This window comes from Myxine glutinosa, chromosome 4, assembly GCF_964187855.1.
Source record: "Myxine glutinosa chromosome 4, kmMyxGlut1.1, whole genome shotgun sequence".
NCBI classification, from domain to species: Eukaryota; Metazoa; Chordata; class Myxini; order Myxiniformes; family Myxinidae; genus Myxine; species Myxine glutinosa.
In genome coordinates this window covers 217438547-217458833 of record NC_136264.1, presented here as the reverse complement: position 1 = coordinate 217458833, position 20287 = coordinate 217438547, and the positions used below count along the sequence as shown (strand labels likewise).

Here is a 20287-nt window from a genome sequence, read left to right as displayed (position 1 = left end):
CTTTCGTTGTTGCAACGTTTTGCTCCAACGTTTTGGGGACACTCAAATGTTAAATAAACCGGATAAGAATTCACGAGTTATTTAATTATGAGCGATTATAGAAGTACTTATATAATTAATTACATTTCTTATTAAATTACAGTAATTACATTACAGTAATTACCTGAGGTAATTACAGTAATTACAGTTCCGGTAATTACAGTAATTACAGTAATCATTACAGTAATTGCAGTAATCTTATTACAGTAATTACATTACATTAACTCAGGCACCTTTTGAGTAAGGAAGCTGATATTTGGACATGACACTGACCAAGTGATGTGGCTGTCAAGGAAAATATTGATTTATTGATTAATCATTTAATAAATTAACTCGTTGATTTATAAATGACTTATTTAATTAAAAGTCCTCAGAGATACATCTTCGGATGAAATACTTACAGATTGGTTATGCTATGAGCCAATTGATTAGGGAAAATATTTTGTGATGGCCATATTGGCAATTTCGTGGCCATATTCGTGGCAACTCAGTTAGTGCCACTGCACCTTTAAAATGCATCCCTGCGTTCATTTTTCGATCGATTGGGTTAAAATTTTGAACAATCGGATCTGGACTGTCGTTATTAACGACTCTAGCACGCACCCGTCCAATCAGGATGGAGCGGTATGGTCCCCGGATCATCACTGCCCGCAGTTTTTAATTAATTTTACTTTTTCTCTTGGTCATATAATTTTGAAGACATGCATGTCATGATAGAGGAAATGTTTGTTCTGTTGAACGGAATAAATGTTGTTTATTTGTGTGGGGGTGTATTTTTGTGTATTTTGGATATATTTTTCACGACTAATTCCAGTTAACATCCTGCAAAATTTGCTCGTTTGCTGGCCGAGTCGAAATTGCGTTGAGTTTCTATGGCATGCGCCATTAAAAGCGCTGTGTAATGGTTGAGCTCCCTTTATTTCGTTTTGGTCATGCGGATGAGCAAACAAAGTGACAAATGCTGCGGCTGGAGCAGTAAAAGCGATGTTTTTTTAAAAATGGAAACGATGTAATGAGTAATTAAAAGTGGGAGGGGGCAACACCACGCATACCTCTTTTAAGGTGTGTATAAACCCTGGAATAAACGTGGGAGGGGGCAACACCACGCATACCTCTTTTAAGGTGTGTATAAACCCTGGAATATTTCAGCAATCAATACAATGCTGAAACTATGTAAGTTAAGTTAATGAGTAATTTAATGAGTAATTTAATGAGTAATTTAATGAGTAACTTAATGAGTAATTTAATGAGTAACTTAATGAGTAATTTAATGAGTAACTTAATGAGTAATTTAATGAGTAACTTAATGAGCAATTTAATAAGTAACTTAATGAGCAATTTAATAAGTAACTTAATGAGCAATTTAATAAGTAACTTAATGAGCAATTTAATAAGTAAGTTAATGAGTAATTTAATGAGTAATTTAATGAGTAACTTAATGAGCAATTTAATAAGTAACTTAATGAGCAATTTAATAAGTAACTTAATGAGCAATTTAATAAGTAATTTAATGAGTAATTTAATGAGTAATTTAATAAGGAATTTAATGAGGAATTTAATGAGGAATTAAAAGTGGGAGGGGGCAACACCACGCATACCTCTTTTAAGGTGTGTATAAACCCTGGAATATGTCAGCAATCAATACGATGCTGAAATGATGTAATTTACTGTGTAAGATGGTCGACCTTAGGTTTTGTTTGGGTTTTGTTGTTTATTTTTGTGGGTGTGTATTTTTGTGTATTTTTGATATATTTTCACGACTAATTCCAGTTAACATCCTGCAAATTTGCTCGTTTTCTGGCCGAGTCGAAATTGCGTTGAGGTCCTATGGCATGCGCCATTAAAAGCGCTGTGTAATGGTTGAGCTCCCTTTATTTCGTTTTGGTCATGCGGACGAGCAGACAAAATGACGAATGCTGCGGCTGGAGCAGTGAAAGCGATTTTTGAATTGTTCAATGATTATTCGATATTGTTATGACTTATTGTCAATAGGTATACTAAGTGGCCATGAGGTAGCCTGTTGCTATGTACAGTTTTATTCTATTGTTGATTATACCACATAGCTGTGGTGATAAAGGAAATGTTCGTTTTAAATAGATGATTATGATATGACCATGACTATAAAATCATGATGATTATTATGAATGATATCATAGGGTTCAAATGCAGAATGATTGCATGAACTTGGGAAAGAACTTTCAAGCCCTATGGGATAAATTGGGTGGTACAAGCGATGGAGTTTCAAAATTTAGCATGATTGAAGGAATTTTACAGTCTTATTTCAGGAGTTTTACGAAATTTATATTGCCAAGAGATTTTGGATACTATTAAAAGAAAAAATGATGAGATATTTTTCCCAATGAACTTTAATATCTGCCATCCATTTTGGCTGTCTCACGAATGAAGGATGAGTTGCCTTTAGTGGTTGCAAAGAAAATTTGTGGAGACCAGGCAAAATGGGGAAATATGTCAGATATGACCCTAGGACAGGACGGTGATTCATCAATTGACATGAGGTACGAACCCGAGGTGACGACCGATGAAATTCGATCTCAGTCAATGGATGGACCTGTCCTGACATCATTGGGGAAAGGGCTTATGCAAGGAGACATCCAAAATGATTAATTTGATTTATTGATGAATATTGATGAATTAATTGAAATTGAATAATTGATTGAATTGTTGATTGATTGAATCTAATTGATTGAATTTAATTGAATAAATTTAACTGAATAAATTGAACTGAATAAATTGAATTGAATATATTGATTGTTTGATTGATGAAAATGCGGTCTCAAGAAAGAAGCTTTAATATCTTTGCGAGATATTATCAATGTGGAGACAACCTGGGAAAATTGAGCAAGGTGGTGAGTTTATATACAGATATATATGTGCGGTTACCATTGTGTGATTTCCCCGTCAACAGAGCGGACACCTGAGGATTCACCCATTTCATACTGACCCTCCGGCTCATCTGCAAATACTGATCTGTGAGATTGGATTGTGCAAAAGCCACGGCTGAGGGAGATTCTCTGGAAATCACCGTGTGAACAGGTGGAGAGACCCTTCCTGGAGGTACGAGTGAAGCTTTAGAGGAACAAACTACAACACATCCAACGCTACTTTGATAAAAGGCAGAATGGGAAATGGAGCCTGCAAGAATACACAAGGACAACCAGAGATTCCACAAAAAGGTACTTGTACACATCATATGTACGACCGTTATGGTGCAGAAGCTATAAAACAGGTCGAGAATTGGTATTTGTGGACAAAGGGACATGATGAGGAGTTTTCAAGAGATGGTACATTTGAGCGAAGTCGATTGGAAAGATTGGAACAAAGATTGAAAGCCAGGAAGAGACAGAATCTAACGGTAGACTGGCTTGCATTCCATCTTTGGGATGGTGAATCCAGACAACGGGAACAGCAAGAACGGATAACGAATCTAGAACTTAAAATAAAAAGGATACAGGATACAGTGGAGGAGACAAATGCACAACTGCCCTCGAAATTAGGAATGAAAGTGACAGTTGTCCCATCAGATTTCCAGTTGTCTCCCCAAAAAAGACGGTACAGAGAATTTTTTCGTGTTTCAGGAGATAACGAGAGATTGCAGTGGCAACTCAGGGATGTAGAGATGCAGCCCAGCAATACAAGTGCACAGGTGCACAGATCAGACAACGACAGAAACCGGTGTTTCAAGTGTGGACGGATGGGACATTGGAAAAGAGGATGTCCGTATACCAAAAGGAAGACAAGTTCATAGGGTAAACCAAGATCAAGGGTACCAGTGCTGACCGATACCTCAGACAATGATTAGGCCTTCATTGCGACAAATCCCAAATGACGATTGGCCTCAACAAATTAGATTACTGGACAAACATGAATAACTGTCGATGATTCTTGGGTCTGAAAAGTTTTCGGAGCAAGAATTATTCATTTTTTCTTTTGCTTGTAAGCAAATTGATAATTAATTGATCAAATGCCGAAATTGGATCTTTTATGTTGGGCACACAATTTTAAATTTACAAAGTTGGAACAATTGCTTTGCAAATTTTAAACCAAGGGACAAGGGTCACATGATGATCAGGTGGGAATTTCGGACTATTGTTCCACACGATTGATAAGTCAGTGGTCGACTGACATGTAAATGGGTGTGTCGTCAAATTTGGATAAATTATTGTGGGAACTGAAAGGGTAATTTAAATGTGACATCATAGGGGTTTTCTAAGAATAAACTTTTTGGTCCATTTGTGTATTAGCATTTATAAAGAATTGAAGGACAAATTTTATGAAATTGAAATAAAATTGACACCCATCTTGATCTGTAAATAATAGTTCCAATGCAAACAAATACGCATAATGCATGTGTGTGTGTATTTTTTGTGTGTCAATGTTAGTGTTTTTTATTGTTTTGTGTATCAATCTTACAAGATTGTTGACACCGACAGTGTGCCTGTCTGGAAATGGATAGTTTTATGTGGATGGGATTGAATATGCAGAGAATCCGTAAAATAAAATAGAAATAAAATTTGATTATGAACATTATCTCTTTTGTCAAGGGAGATGGAATATAAAGATTTGATGTGCTGGGTTATGAGCAGCCATTAATTAAATAGTAAAATTGTGAGTAATTTGGGGATTCCATTTTTGATAGAATTTATATGAGAATAATAGCTATTTATGGATATGAGCTTCATAAAAAGAAATGAGGGAGTACAAAATTATCCAAATTTGGGAGAGGTCTTACACTGACTTCCCAGAATACTCTGCTCATGGATTTATATATATATTGTTGCGAATATGGAATTTGGCCTCCATATCCGCTTGTAAATATTCCCCTATTTTCTCCAATACTCCCCAACTTTCCCCAATCCCCCATTCCCTAGTCCCATTGCATGTAAATAACAATCAGTAGAGCCGACCTTCCCCTTATTCCCCCATTAAATGTCGTGCCCAGGTCCACCGCACCACACGTAGACAACTTTCGGACATCTTCCTAGTTATTCTTAATCTATGTCAGTTAAGGCCTCGTTTCCATTAATTATGACTCTTCGTTGCACCAGAATGTGATTATATGGCATCAGTAGTGAGTTTAGGACCTTTCCCATACCTCCTCCCATCTTCTTCCCCAAACAACAACAATAACAACAACTACAACAACAATTACAACTACAACTACGACTACAACAACAGAGGGGCGGGGAGTGTGCGTCCTCACACCGGCTCGGTTACCCGCCATGACCATGCGCTCCACGGCGTTACCCCGAAGGGGCTGGCTGTCAGCTCCTCGTCAGGGGCGGAGCCAGTAACCCCCCCACGCACCCAATGAGAAGCAACGTGCCGATTCCATCTGGGGCGGAGCTAACGAGCCGAGGGCGTGTCACTCCCCGCCGGATATACGCGGCCCCGCGCCGGACGTGACGACAGATGCGCCTCAGCTTGGAGAGAGAAGCCACCGCCACCCCCAGCGCGACGATACCTCCCCGCATCTTTGGACCGGACCGGACCGTACTGTACCCTGCCCCGAGCCCAGGAGGACCTGGAGCCATCGATACCCGCTTTCCTGTCATCAACCCCCGTGTGAGTCAGCCGTTGTCCCGTTTGTCTGTCGTCTGTCCGGGGTTAATATAAGAGTGTGTCTAAGTGCCTGTCTTTCTGTGATTATACCTCTAGCCCCTGTAATCTGACCTTTCCGTACGAATATAATCTCCTCCGGAGGTCTTGAGAATTGAAACATTGGTGTCGTATTGTGTTATTGTAATCCAGCCGGGTGTCTTCTTTTTCTTATTGAGCCAGCATCGCGCGACTAGTCAACGTTCGGGCACAATCGGGTAACTTGTGCAGACGTGGTCATACCATAAAACCGCTCGGTAAATAACATCCAAGCCACGTCTGTAACAATTGGTTGTCAGGAGTTGGATTCGAACCTGGGACTAAATTTATTTAGCCCAAATTTTGGACACCAATTGTGTTAGTACGGTAACAATTGGTGTCGGGAGTGAGATTCGAGGCCCGACCAAATTTTGAAAAAAAAAAAAAACGAATAGAGGAAAAAAAAAAAAATATTTGGTCAAAATTTGGAGCGGCCGAAATTTGTTTTGTTTTACGAAACTCGAATTTTGCAAGTCGCGCTATGGCGGATCAAGACGGCTGGGGTCCGGTAGGGGAGAGTGAAGCAGGGTCGGTCCAGGACCAAATTGAGACACGTGAGGAGAGCGAAACAGCGAGGGTAGCAAGCACGCAAAATGGCGCCTCGCTGGTCACCGGGCCGGCAACCGTGGCAGCGCCCCCGATGGATTTGAACTCGTTTTGGATACAAATGAAGGCCCTTATGGCCCAGAATTGTGAGCAAATGAGGGCTGATAGAAAGCGATTGGGTGAGCGGTTGGGAAACCGGATGGATGCTCAGGGTGAGCGATTGGAGGACCAAATGGGGGTAATGGGGAACCGGATGGATGCTCAGGGTGAGCGATTGGAGGGCCAAATGAGGGGTACCGGTGAGGGATTAGAAAAGAAATTTGAGGGGTTAGACAACGGGATAAAAGAAGTAAAGAATGGGTTAACGGGGGTAGAAAACAGAATGGCCGCTCAAGAGAATCAGATAGAGGGAGTGAAACATGGGTTAACGGGGGTAGAAAACAGAATGGCCGCTCAAGAGAATCAAATAGAGGGAGTGAAAAATGGGTTAGAGGGGTTAGAAAACAGTATGGAAGGCAAATTGAGGGACATGAGGGACCAAGCGGAAAGGGAAGTTAAACAAATGGAGCAGCAGATAGAGGGGGTCAGAATGGGGGTAGAAACCAAACTGGATGCTCACAGGGAGGAAATGGAGCAGATGAGGGTGGCATCTGGGCAGGAGATGCAAGTGATGGGAGAGGAGATCAGAAGAGGAGTGAGTGAGGAGGTCGGAGGAGTGCGCGAGGAGGTGAGGCACTGTGAGGAGCACATGGAAAAGGAGGTGAGAAAGGGGACTGTAAAGTTACAAGGGGGCATAGAGGACCTGACGCAGGAGGTGGAACAGCTGACGGAGGGACAAAAAGGACTAACGGAGCAGGTTCAAAGGAACACTGCAGTATTAGGAGGTTTAAAAGCGACACAAAACGACATAAAAAACGACTTAATAGCGACAAAGAGGGAATGTCAGATGGTACGTGAGGGACTGACAACGAGGTTGGACGAGGTGGTAGAGGTAATGGAGACGAAGGACCGGCAGGTGAGGACGCACATGGAAACGGTCAAGGTAGCCTTGGAGGACGAGCTTGAGGAGACGTACCGGGGAATAAAAGAGGTGAGGCACAAATTAGAAGAAGTGGAAGAAGGGGTGAGCGAAATTAAGAAGCGACGGAGAGGGGATAACAAAGAGATAAAAGAGGAGATAAAAGAATTGGTCCAAAGTCTGTGTTTGGATCGTGGTGTGCTCGTTAACCGGATGAGGGATTCGCAGGTGATGGAGGAGAAGCGAAGAGGAAGAGGACCCGGTGTAAGTGGTGACCAATATGGTCGTGCGTATGATGCGCCAGGTGATTTAAGAGGCTTGGGGGTCGAGATAGACCCGGGTGTTCGTGAGAGGCCGTTGGTGAAGTGTGCGACAGGTCTGGTGTGCGAAAATGGAGGTGTGCAAGAAAGTCCGACTCTGGGGTGTGTGAGGAAAAAGTGTGTGCCAAGGAGTGAGGGTGCTGGCGAGAGTGAGTCGGTCGTAGCGCGTGTGCGAGGGGGCACATGGAAGCGCGGGGTGGTGAGTGTTACAGAGGGTGTGACGGGAGAGTGTGCGCAAGAGTGTGCGCGAGAAAGGTGTGTGACGGACAGGTGCATGGGGAAAGAGTGCGCTGTCAGAAGTAAGGAAGAGTGTCCACCTGTGGTGAGTGTTACAGAGGGTGTAATGGGAGAGTGTGCGCGAGAAAGGTGTGTGACGGACAGGTGCATGAGGAAAGAGTGCGCTGTCAGAAGTAAGGAAGAGTGTCCACCTGTGGTGAGTGTTACAGAGGGTGTAACGGGAGAGTGTGCGCGAGAAAGGTGTGTGACGGACAGGTGCACGAGGAAAGAGTGCGCTGTCAAGAGTAAGGGTGAGTGCGCTGTCAGGAATGGAGGTGAAAGTAGTGAGAGTGACATGGAGCGTGAGTTAGTTGTGACAGGTGAGCGAGGATGTACACCTGGGATGGAAGGATGCACACCTGGAATGGTAGAGCGTGAGTGGGAATGCACGCTGGAATTGGTGGTGAGGCACGTGGTTGGGTGTGCGAATGAGGGCACACCTGTGATTGTCACAGAGGAGGTGACCGAGGAGGGGGTGCGAAGCGGTGTATTGGTGAGGTGTGCGACCAACGAATGTGTGCCAAAGTGTTCGGTGGTCAGGTGTGTGACCAAGGCTGTGAGTGGAATGGGTGTACCTGGGTGTGTAAGGAAAGGTACGAGGAGCATGGGCACGGCTGGATGTGTGAGCAAGGAACGGGCTGCGGGGTGTAAGAATCCAGGTGAAGCATCGACGTTACACGGGTTAGAGGTTAGAGCGACTTTTAGCCGAAGCAGGCCCTCGGTGCGTGCCGGGCCTCGCTTTGAACGGCCGCGTCCAGGCTCCACTAGGCGGAGCTGGCAGCCCGATAGGAAGGGTCGTTATGGCGACCACGTTTTGTTGAGACGTGCCGGCAGGTCGAGATCGGGACATTGGATGGCTCCACGCCGAGGTGGTGCGTGGGATCTCGGCCCGGGTAAGCCCCCGTCCCTGCCCCGAATGCCGGACGCATCCAGCCGCTGGCACAAAACAACCAGCATCCATTGCTTGGCTTTACGAAGCCGGGCTTTGGACAGGGATTGGCGCACCGAGAGGTATTAGTGAGTCGACTGGGTGATGAGGTTAGTGTATTGGACCCAAAATTAGAGAAAAACAAAATTTGATGATTGGCAAGGGATTGGCAGTAGTGATTGGCAGATGATGGGTAGTGATTGGCAAATTTTTAATTTGTTGCAATTTGATGTGCAAAATTGGTAGTGAGAGACCCCCGATGGTGTGGGATGGCATCCCTGCCACCTTTCCCATAGGGGGGCAAAGGAGCAATAGCTTATGGGGTGTATGGCAGTGAAAACTAGCCCGGGTGGGTTAGGATATTGTGTGTAGGGATCTAGAGAAGATGACCTTAGGTAACGTTAAGGTTAGTTAGTGACTGATACCTGTAGTGGGGACGCAGGTAGATTAGTATGGATGATAATGACGAGGGAGCGCAATAGTTTAAAAGGGACGACTGGGAAGCGCAAGTTTCAGAAGGGAGTAGTTAGCTGAGATGATGCCGTGTGTGTGAGAATTGAACAGGTGTGATTGCACAGGTGTGCAACTGGACAGGTGTGTGGAGCAGTGAGTGAGTAGTGAGTGTGTGGATCAGCGCGAATGCGCTTGGGGAGAGAAGGGTGCAGGCGGCACCAAGAATGAGAGCACAGGTGTGCAAGTACAGGTGTGTGGAGAGAGTTGGAGTGAGTGGTACGGAGTGGTGTGCATGGTGCGAAGGTGTGGATGGGGGAAGAGTGGACCCCTTTCACGAGTACCCGGGGCGGGTAGTGTAAGTGTTAGGTAGAGGGTACAGGTAAATTGTGGTTGGATATTGGCATTTGTGGTGCGGTTGCAGAATGGTGTTGTGGATGGGTGCATTAGTGTTGTGGAAATGGCTGGGCGTGTAGCCTGTTAGTGTGTGTAGTTGGTTGGGCACTCCACCACTGTGAGGATGTCGGCCAGGTGAGGCCGCAGGTGGGCTCTGGGAGCCGGTAGTAGTTGTTGTGGATGGGGCCCGAGGATCCGGAGGACGGACCCTGGTAGCCCAGTGCCAGAGGGCACCATGGGGTGACAGAGCCAGGAGAGGGGCTGTCCCCAGGTAGTTAGGTTAGGGTGAGGAGCTAGGTAAGCTCGGGTGGCAACTACAGTGGTGGAGGTGTGCAGGTGGGTAGACCCACTGGGAGAGGTACACGCCACAGCCCAGAAATTGTGCGAGGGCACCGGGAGATGAATCGGGGGAGTGAGACCCCAAATTGAAGAGCACCACAGTCTGGCCAATGGGAATTGGTTTTTAGAACCCATAGTGTAAGAGGGCCAATGGTTTGGCCGGAGAAAGACCCCCCCGGGTAGTGTAAAGTTGTTAAAGTCACTTAGGAAATAGTTAGGATTGATGAACCTGTCGCACCATACGCAGCCACTTACCTGTGGTGATGATGATGACTCCACACCTGTGTTTTCTTTGTTTGTTGCAGGAAATGAGATTGCTGTGTGGATTTGTGAGACGCATCACGACGTGGATGAGACATTGGGGTGATTCCATCTCTCCCTCCCTAGGAGGGACTGATGTTGAATTGGTAATGGCAAATTTTGATGTTGAGTTGAAAATGGCAAATTTTGATGAGAGTTGAAAATGGCAAATTTGATTGGTTAGGAGGGAGAGAAGACGAATTTGGTATATGGGAGGAACGGGGAAGACGATAGGGATGTTTGTTGATTTGTAAAGTAGATGTTTATGGGTAGTGTTGTGTTTTGTGGATACAGTAAGGGGTAAGGGAGGGGCCATGTAGGTTACCTGGTGGGGGGGGGGGGGCGTACGATAGGAACGTACCTGTCTCACCTGGTTCCCATGTGCCCCCAGTGTGCATCACCTTACATTGCGTGCACTTTTGCGCCCTTACCACCTTACTCACTTGTTTCTTCTTTTGTCTCCCACCTCCGAGGATCTGGCTTTGGGGTAGAGAGAGAGGAGAGAGAGGTGCTGGCTGCGCAGTTGTGGGCCTGAACTTTCGCTGTTTGCTGCCGGGATCGATACACCATATGGACCGCAATGTTTGTGGCCACCCACAATGGACCGCAGTTCGTTTGCGGCCAAGCACCACCCGGGGATGGACCTATGGGTCAACGTGGCACCTATGCCATAAAGGTGAACCACTGTTAATTAACACCAAGTGCACCACAAGAAGAGCAAGAGACACCTGCAGGGTTAGGGGTTGTCGAATTTATTTTTATTCCAATGAACAATGGTGACTGCACCGATTGGTGGTGGGGTGGTGCTTTTGATGCTGGGAAAGGGTGCTCTGCACGTTATTAAAGGCCGTCGGCCACAGAGCACTCGTGGGTTGGTGTATCGATGCTGGCAAGCGCGCTCTCTCTATGCATAACATCTGCATGTGTTCCTCCAAAAACAGGTCCTGGATCGTAGTGTAGATATCAGCGTAATCTTGTAAATAATGCTCCCTACCGGCTGTATGTTTAGTTTGAGAATTCTTTCCGGATTCGGTTATCCTGTGGGTGTGTTTCTGTGAGGAGAAGGGTGCAACGTCGCAGGGGGACATATTTACTCATTTGTGAATATCTGTAAAACTGTCGCACTCAGGGTAGAGTTAATAGTAGAGGGAACTACATTGCGTGCCACACTAAAGTAGGTAAAAATTTATCGGGTCGGGACGCCCCGAGGGTAGAGAAGGGTGCAATGTTGCGAATATGGAATTTGGCCTCCATATCCGCTTGTAAATATTCCCCTATTTTCTCCAATACTCCCCAACTTTCCCCAATCCCCCATTCCCTAGTCCCATTGCATGTAAATAACAATCAGTAGAGCCGACCTTCCCCTTATTCCCCCATTAAATGTCGTGCCCAGGTCCACCGCACCACACGTAGACAACTTTCGGACATCTTCCTAGTTATTCTTAATCTATGTCAGTTAAGGCCTCGTTTCCATTAATTATGACTCTTCGTTGCACCAGAATGTGATTATATGGCATCAGTAGTGAGTTTAGGACCTTTCCCATACCTCCTCCCATCTTCTTCCCCAAACAACAACAATAACAACAACTACAACAACAATTACAACTACAACTACGACTACAACAACAGAGGGGCGGGGAGTGTGCGTCCTCACACCGGCTCGGTTACCCGCCATGACCATGCGCTCCACGGCGTTACCCCGAAGGGGCTGGCTGTCAGCTCCTCGTCAGGGGCGGAGCCAGTAACCCCCCCACGCACCCAATGAGAAGCAACGTGCCGATTCCATCTGGGGCGGAGCTAACGAGCCGAGGGCGTGTCACTCCCCGCCGGATATACGCGGCCCCGCGCCGGACGTGACGACAGATGCGCCTCAGCTTGGAGAGAGAAGCCACCGCCACCCCCAGCGCGACGATACCTCCCCGCATCTTTGGACCGGACCGGACCGTACTGTACCCTGCCCCGAGCCCAGGAGGACCTGGAGCCATCGATACCCGCTTTCCTGTCATCAACCCCCGTGTGAGTCAGCCGTTGTCCCGTTTGTCTGTCGTCTGTCCGGGGTTAATATAAGAGTGTGTCTAAGTGCCTGTCTTTCTGTGATTATACCTCTAGCCCCTGTAATCTGACCTTTCCGTACGAATATAATCTCCTCCGGAGGTCTTGAGAATTGAAACATTGGTGTCGTATTGTGTTATTGTAATCCAGCCGGGTGTCTTCTTTTTCTTATTGAGCCAGCATCGCGCGACTAGTCAACGTTCGGGCACAATCGGGTAACTTGTGCAGACGTGGTCATACCATAAAACCGCTCGGTAAATAACATCCAAGCCACGTCTGTAACAATATATATAAACTTGAATTTTATCAGCATATAAATTGTGCTGCATGTATGGATGTGTATTAGGCATAGATGATATGGGAAAATAGTAAAGAAAATCTTGCTGATTTGAACAATTGTGAGTTTTAAAACGGAATGCATTGTGCATCTTAAACCAAGGGGCAGACATGAACGCGCTGTTACGTTATTTATACTCAGAACGCGCTGTTACGTGTACCTGCAACATATTTGTTAATCTCGCACACCTATATTGGCATACTGGTGTCAGTAGTACTCACTGGGTGCATAGAAATGGATGAGCAACAGTTAAGGGGGTGTAAAAAAAAAAAAACACTTACTTGGATATTCTACAAAAGTAGGGGTTTCAATAAGTGGTACCATACACATGGGATTCATCAAATTAAGTTTTGGAGTTCAAACAAAGTCACTGGTTAACAGATGGGAATGGATAGTAAATAAATTCTTCGATGCTGGGTAAATGAAGTGAGATATTACAAAGACTTATTAGAGCTATTGTTCTTCCTTGCAGCAGTGGGAGAAAATTTAGATCCAACATAATGAATCTATAAATGAATGTGATAGGGATAATATCCTCAATTTGTACTAATTATTTGATTGTGGGTAAAGGAATTAATTAATCGTAGTGGATTGTTAACAAGCAGCCTGAAATGTCCTGAGAGTGTGCATCCATGTAATCAGAAATCCCAGATTTGTTTTTACAAACAACATTTTGGTAGAGATCTTATGTGGACGAATACTTGCTTGGTAGATAAAAACGGTACTGCATGTTGGCAGCCACTTCAGTGGCCATTTAGGCCGAACAAATAGGAAAAAACTGTAATTGAATATGTAATTTGCAGATGAGTATTTGGGAAGTAAAAAGGGAATTTATTGATTTGGGAGACATTTTTCGAAGGTTTATTAAAGTGTTGCAATATGACATTTGGCAAGGAAAATTATTGGATGGGAAAATTAGATCTGTTTATAAAATGAGTTTTGTTGACCCATTGAAGTTAATTCTTTGAATTGTTGTTTAATTAGCATGTTGAGTCAAATTGGAAATAGTTTGGCAGAGCTTTGGTTAAAACCTTTGGTTGCAGTGTTTTGGAACAAATTGATAAACCGTAGGAGGGTGATAAGAATAGAAACAAATATGGACCTAAAATAGAAAGATTGTTATGATGATATGAATAAATACTGAGATTAAAAGATTAAATCAAGTGATGTTGCAAATGAAACAGTAGAATTAAGATAATGGCATAACGACAATGTTATGAGTTGTGTCAATTACAATATCAGTGAACTCATATCACCACGAGTGACACACTGTTAGAAAAAAAGAGGGAAAAGAAAAAGTGGAGAGGAATTATGGTAATAATACATTATGCTTAATTTGTTGGTTTGGAAAAAAAAAATTGTTGTTGGGAATTAGGTATTCCCGTTTGTGATTGTAATCATATACAATGCTATTCTTAGTTTAGTAATAAAATACATACCTGATTGAATATTATTTGTGTGACGCATATAAATGAATATAACTTTTTGTGTTAAGGAAAAACAACAAATTGTTGAATGTGAAACTGTCGGAAGATATACATGATTATGCTGATTTCATGGTAAGACGCACCCTATCTGATTCAGTGTGTGCGGAAAGCAGATTCAGATGTGACTGAGCATAAGGATAAGACAAGATCACATTTTGGAGGGATTGCTAACGGAATTGGGAAGAAGTTCGAGAAAGAAAATTTGTGGCTAAAAAAAATGAAGTTAATCGTGGCATACACCCTCTTTCTCAAAGAATGATGAAGACATTCTCCCGTGTAACTTGGAGATGAATGCTTACCTTCACCAAGGAAATTTATGTGACCATTTGCCTGGATCACACTGCAACATATGAAAGAAAGGCGATCACTTACTCTTGTTCGAAGGCTTCGAACATTCACCACATCAGAAGTTGCAGGACAACGACATTTTACCGGCAACCTCTGTGAAATGCGGGGACATATGTTATTACTTCACCAACGTCCGGGGAACCAGCATAGAGCTGCAAAAAAAAAAACGGCTGTGCCCTTGTCACAACAGCTGTGCACGATTCTGCTGGTTGCTCCTGGTAAGGACCATGAATGACCGGAACACCATGGTCCCAACATCATTGTGGATGCATCCGGCATCCCTGTTCCACATCTTGCTGGCCAATCAACGCCACACCAATACTTGCTGCCCACTCACAATGAGGGTGGAGGCAAGTCGACTACAACTGGGTGAAGGCCGTGTTCAGGAATTACTATGGTTTACAGCAAAAAGTGGCAAGAATGCTACAAGGAGAGCAGGGTCAGTCTATGACTCCGCAATGTTACCACAACAGCGAAATCCTACACGAAGTAGTGCAGGAGCTATGAAGACATTAGGAGAAAATGTTTCATACCAGGATTCAAACACAAGTGATCAGCCCTTCCTTTCAAACAAAGTCAACATTTGTGTGGAGGCAAACGTTTTTTACCAGATGGTGCAGATGCTTTACAAAACTTGAAAATGAAGTGAAATTGTTGTATCTTGGTGATGGTGAAGTGTTGTTTTGAAAATATATTTGTGATGCAAATGCAATAGATTGAACGATATGGAAGGAGTCAATGACCAACGAAATGTTTTGTGATTCTTGCAGGATGACGGTGTATGCCCAAGGGAATTTGATTACCAAAGTGATTGATTATTTACTTATACTTGTAATGATGTTTACTTGTAGTGATTGATTGTTTACTTATATTGATGTTTAGATTAATGGTTAATATAAACAAAAAAACAAAAAGATGAGGGAATTGTGGAAGTGTAACTCAGCGTAACTTATTAATTGGCACTGGTAACTTATTAATTAACCTGGTAACAAAGCAGATATATTTTACATGCAAACTCTGTGAAAGACGAGTTTGTAAATGAGTCAGGAATGCGCCCGAACATGATAATCTTTTGTCCACCTGGTCACAGCCCCTGGCTGAAGCACCCCCCTATCGTTTGGTAAACGGAACTCACAACAGGAGGGGAGCGAGCTGATACCAGGACTTGGTACATGCATGACCTCGGGGCACCAGCGGAGAGGGGATTAAAATCCAGTTTGTCCATATAACGGGAGCAAACGTGGAAGTCGGGAGTACTTGCTGCGAGGAGCTCTGACCAACGGGAGTGTCGGAGGAACATCAGCCGAACGAGAAGGACCATGCGAAAAGAGTTAATCTCAGCCATTGAATAATGCGGTATTATTTGGTAAATGGAATGAAGTGAATAACCAGTTAATAAACCAGACCTTTTGTAAACCTGTGTCCGGTCATTGGAGTCCTGTGAGTCTCGCAGCTACAAATTCTCCAACACTATATAAGGTCTCACAGCTGACAATGCATATCAGAGCAAAAACCAAGCCATGAGGTCGAAGGAACTGCCTGCAGAGCTCAGAGACAGGATTGCATCGAGGCAAAGATCTGGAGAAGGCTACAAAAAAAATTCTGCTGCATTGAAGGTTCCCAAGAGCGCGGTGGCCTCCATAATTCTTAAATGGAAGAAGTTTGGAACAACAAGGACACTTCCTAGAGCTGGCCGCCCGGCCAAACTGAGCAATCGGGGTAGAAGGGCCTTGGTAAGAGAGGTGACCAAGAACCCGATGGTCACTCTGGCTGAGCTCCAGAGATCCTGTGTAGAGATGGGAGAAACTTCCAGAGGACAACCATCACTGCAACACTCCACCGATCTGGGATTTATGGCAGAGTGGCCAGACGGAAGCCTCTCCTCAGTGAAAGACACATGAAAGCCCACAGAATCTTGTTTCTCACAGTCTGCGAGTCCTTTAGGTGCTTTTTTGCAAACTCCAAGCGGGATTTAATGTGTCTTTCACGGATTCCATGCTGTTTAACAATCACGGGGATGAACAATACAAATCTTCTTTTTTTTACTCAATGTGTGTGCATTTTGCTAAAATTGTATGTATTCATCAATGTGTGTGTGCTGTCCTTCGGATTGGCAAACTGCACATGCGTGTCCACACGTTAAACTGGAAAAACAACTTTTTCAATAAATCAAGAGGCCTACAACCTCACCACCATTATTGGTGGTGTAAAAGTATCCATGGTGGTTTATGACTGCATTGGAGTGTGGTGAACGTGTCGAAAAAAAAACAATTTGATCGAGAAATTAACTTCATAGCACAAACTATTCTGAAAATAATTCACACTTGCTTGAGTGAATTCATTTGCATTTAATGTCCATTTACCATGACATTTCCGAGATTTACACCCATAAATATCAAAGGTTCGAAATATGTAGTTTGTTGCCTAAAATGGTGCAGAATGTACGACACCATATGTCCAACATATCTCGATATGTTCATGTCCATGCCTATGTTCATGATATGTCTATGTCCAACAAGAGTAATATCTCGATACCAACAGCAGGTGAAGGCCTAGGCGGGCCCCATATCCCCGGCCTTAAAGATTTCCATACACCCACGTTTTATTCAGCGTACAGGTATTTGAGAAAGTGTGGAGTGCCCTGTTTAAAACATAGCCATTCAAAGTCTCAATGTCATCATCCAGGACAGATGGCATTCACTGTCGTTTTTAGCAAAGAAAAGCAAAAACATTTTGAAAAAAACACAATTTTTGCATATCATGAAGGATATGCAAAATTCTGACATTTCACATTCTCATATAGTCCCACAACCCCACACCCAAACTCTCTGTCACTACAAATAACAAAAATACTCACAACAAGTGTGGTGACGAGATCAGGGCGAAGGTCATGATTTCGAATAAGGCGTGATCGACGGCTGGCAGGGAGCTCAGGAAGAAGAGCACGAAGAGCAGACACACTCACCAGGCCTTGCCTATTCTGCCTCTGATTCATTGGTCTCTCATCATCACCCATCAGCACCAGAGATGGCAAGTTTGGTTCTGGCATAAAGCTGATGGAAAGAAACACCAGATGAAAGTAGTTTTGGGAAAATAATAGCCGGATGGTAGCAGCAGCAGGATTTCTAAATGATAACATACCACAATACAAGTTAAATAAAAACTAGAACGGCTTCGAGTCGACCGAGATGCCTCCGCCCTCATTATTACATTATGATACACACTGTACAAAGTTTCATTGAAATCCCTTTAGCTCGTCGCAAATATCACAATAATTTTACCTGACATGACTGACCTTTGACATTAGACTCTGAAATCTAAATCGGTTCATTTTTGCAGCATAATATTGTTACGGTTGAGCAATAAAAGAAACCCCCCTCTAGTTAATTACACGACAAATGTAAAGATGTAGCCTGCATTAGTCAGTTATTTCTTATTAAATGTAAAGATTAGCTCCCTTTCCATTGTGTAGTAATTAAAGCAGACATGCGTAGAGTTAGGCAGGATTCCAACCCCTTGTGTTGTTGAAGAAGACGTTGGTTCGTGGGTGGGCAAGAATGGTCCACGTGGAACCTTCCAGAGGTAGGCGTGGTTGAATGACATCACGTGACCGGCAGCAGCCGGTAGGATCCGTGGAACCTTTCTGAAGGGCTTTCCCCCCCAGATAAAAAGGCAGAGATGGTCGTCCTTCGTGCTCGTCGTTCTTCGTGCTCATCTTCCTCCATGCTGATCTTCCTCCGTGCCGGTCGTTCTTCGTGCTGATCTTCCTCCGTGCCGGTCGTTCTTTGGCTGATCGTCCTCCGTGCTGGTCGTTCTTTGTGCCGATCTTCCTCCGTGCTGGTCGTTCTTCGTGCTGATCTTCCTCTGTGCTGATCTTCCTCTGTGCCGGTCTTTCTTCATGCTGATCTTCCTCCGTGCTGGTCGTTCTTCGTGCCGATCTTCCTCCGTGCCGGTCGTTCTTCGGCTTATCTTCCTCCGTGCCGGTCGTTCTTTGTGCCGATCTTCCTCCATGCTGGTCGTTCTTCGTGCTGATCTTCCTCCGTGCCAGTCATTCTTCATGCGGATCTTCCTCCGTGCCGGTCGTTCTTCGTGCTGATCTTCCTTCATGCTGGTCGTTCTTTGTGCTGATCTTACTCAATGCTGGTCGTTCTTCGTGCTGATCTTCCTCCGTGCTGGTCGTTCTTCGGCTGATCTTCCTCCGTGCTGGTCATTCTTTGTGCCGATCTTCATCCGTGCTGGACGTTCTTTGTGCTGATCTTCCTCCATGCTGGTTGTTCTTTGTGCTGATCTTCCTCCGTGCTGGTCGTTCTTCGTGCTGATCTTCCTCCAAGTTGGTCGTTCTTCGTGCCGATCTTTCTCGATGCTGGTCGTTCTTCATGCTGATCTTCCTTCGTGCTGTCTACCGGATTGACCCGTATGCTACGCGCAGGAACTGCCCTCACCCGAATCAGCGGCCACACGTCCTCCTGGTATGAGTCTAACCGGTGTGATTTATCCTCTGTGTGCGAGTGTGCCAAGCGCCCGTGTTGGGAATAGTTAGGTCAGGATTGATGATAAGCCTGTTTCTCGTCCTTTTTTGTGCTTTTTGTGAATAAAGCCGTGCACATTGTATTTCCTCTCGACCTGCTCGTGTGTCTTTTTCCCCATTGACCCGGCATCATTCAAACCAAATTCTGCTGCTCGATTAGGTCCGTAGATAACGTAGAGTAATAAATAGTAACGCAAAGCGGGAGTAACCCCTCAGCCCATGCATGGTGGAAACCAATTTCAAGATGGCTGCCATGGCGGCCAAATTGAAAATCGCAGCACGCCCATTTTCGAAAGGAACCTTCCTCTACTCAACCCCAACACACACTGCAAAAATGGATTTAATCGGACAAGCCGTTCTGCTTGAAATTGACGGAAACCAATTTCAAGACGGCTGCCGTGGCGGCCATATTGAAAATCGCAGCATGCCCATGAACCTTCCTCTACTCAACCCCAACACACACTGCAAAAATGGATTTCATCGGACAAGCCGTTCTGCTCGAAATTGACGGAAACCAAAAGTTGACGGACGCCCGTATGGCTGCCGTGGCGGCCATATTGAAAATCGCAGCACGCCCATTTTCGAAAGGAACCTTCCTCTACTCAACCCCAACACACTGCAAAAATGGATTTAATCGGACAAGCCGTTCTCCTTGAAATTGACGGAAACCAAAAGTTGACGGACGACCGGACGACGCCCGTGACGACAATACCCACAATGCGTGATTCGCTCGGCACGCCTGATTGAACTAGGTGTGGGATCGCGAGGAGTTCAATCCCCGGTCTTCCCGGTCACGTGGTCTCAAAGGTATTCAGATCACGGTCGATAACCCTTCGGCCCATGGTTGGGGGATTGGCGATTGGAATTGCTGCGCAACCCGCCGGGCGCGAGTTTCGTCGCAGTCGACGGCCCGTGGAACGTCTGTGGGGAAACGGGGTCTTAACCCCCCCCCCCCCCATTGTACGTCGACAGACACGGGATCCGCAACAGTATATACAGTAATACCCCGGCCTACGTCATTAATTGGTTCCATAAGCCGTGACGTAACTCGGTTTTTGACGTAAACCGGGCGTAATGTCTTTAAAATGCCTTAAAATGAAGACAAACACCATATTTCATAAAACTAGAGTAAATAACTGGAGAAGGCTGCGGCTTCGCCCTGATTCTTTGCCGCTCCCCGTCGGGAGTCCCTCCGTTGTTTTCTATCAGTCGGGTCTTCTCCTCGAACGGGGTGACCGGCACGGACGTGTCGACCGTGAGCTGGCTTG

General features: G+C 44.9%; 1 protein-coding gene across 7 annotated transcripts in view; it reads right to left on the bottom strand.

The window, feature by feature from the left end:
* The window catches only part of GATB (glutamyl-tRNA amidotransferase subunit B), a 173506-nt gene that overhangs the window by 59463 nt on the left and 93756 nt on the right, over positions 1-20287 (bottom strand). For all 7 annotated transcript variants that reach the window (XM_068114434.2, XM_068114433.2, XM_078777033.1 and 4 more), the window contains one exon: positions 17349-17544. In XM_068114434.2, the coding sequence (XP_067970535.2) occupies positions 17349-17544 (196 nt within the window). The remainder of the gene's footprint in view (positions 1-17348; positions 17545-20287) is intronic.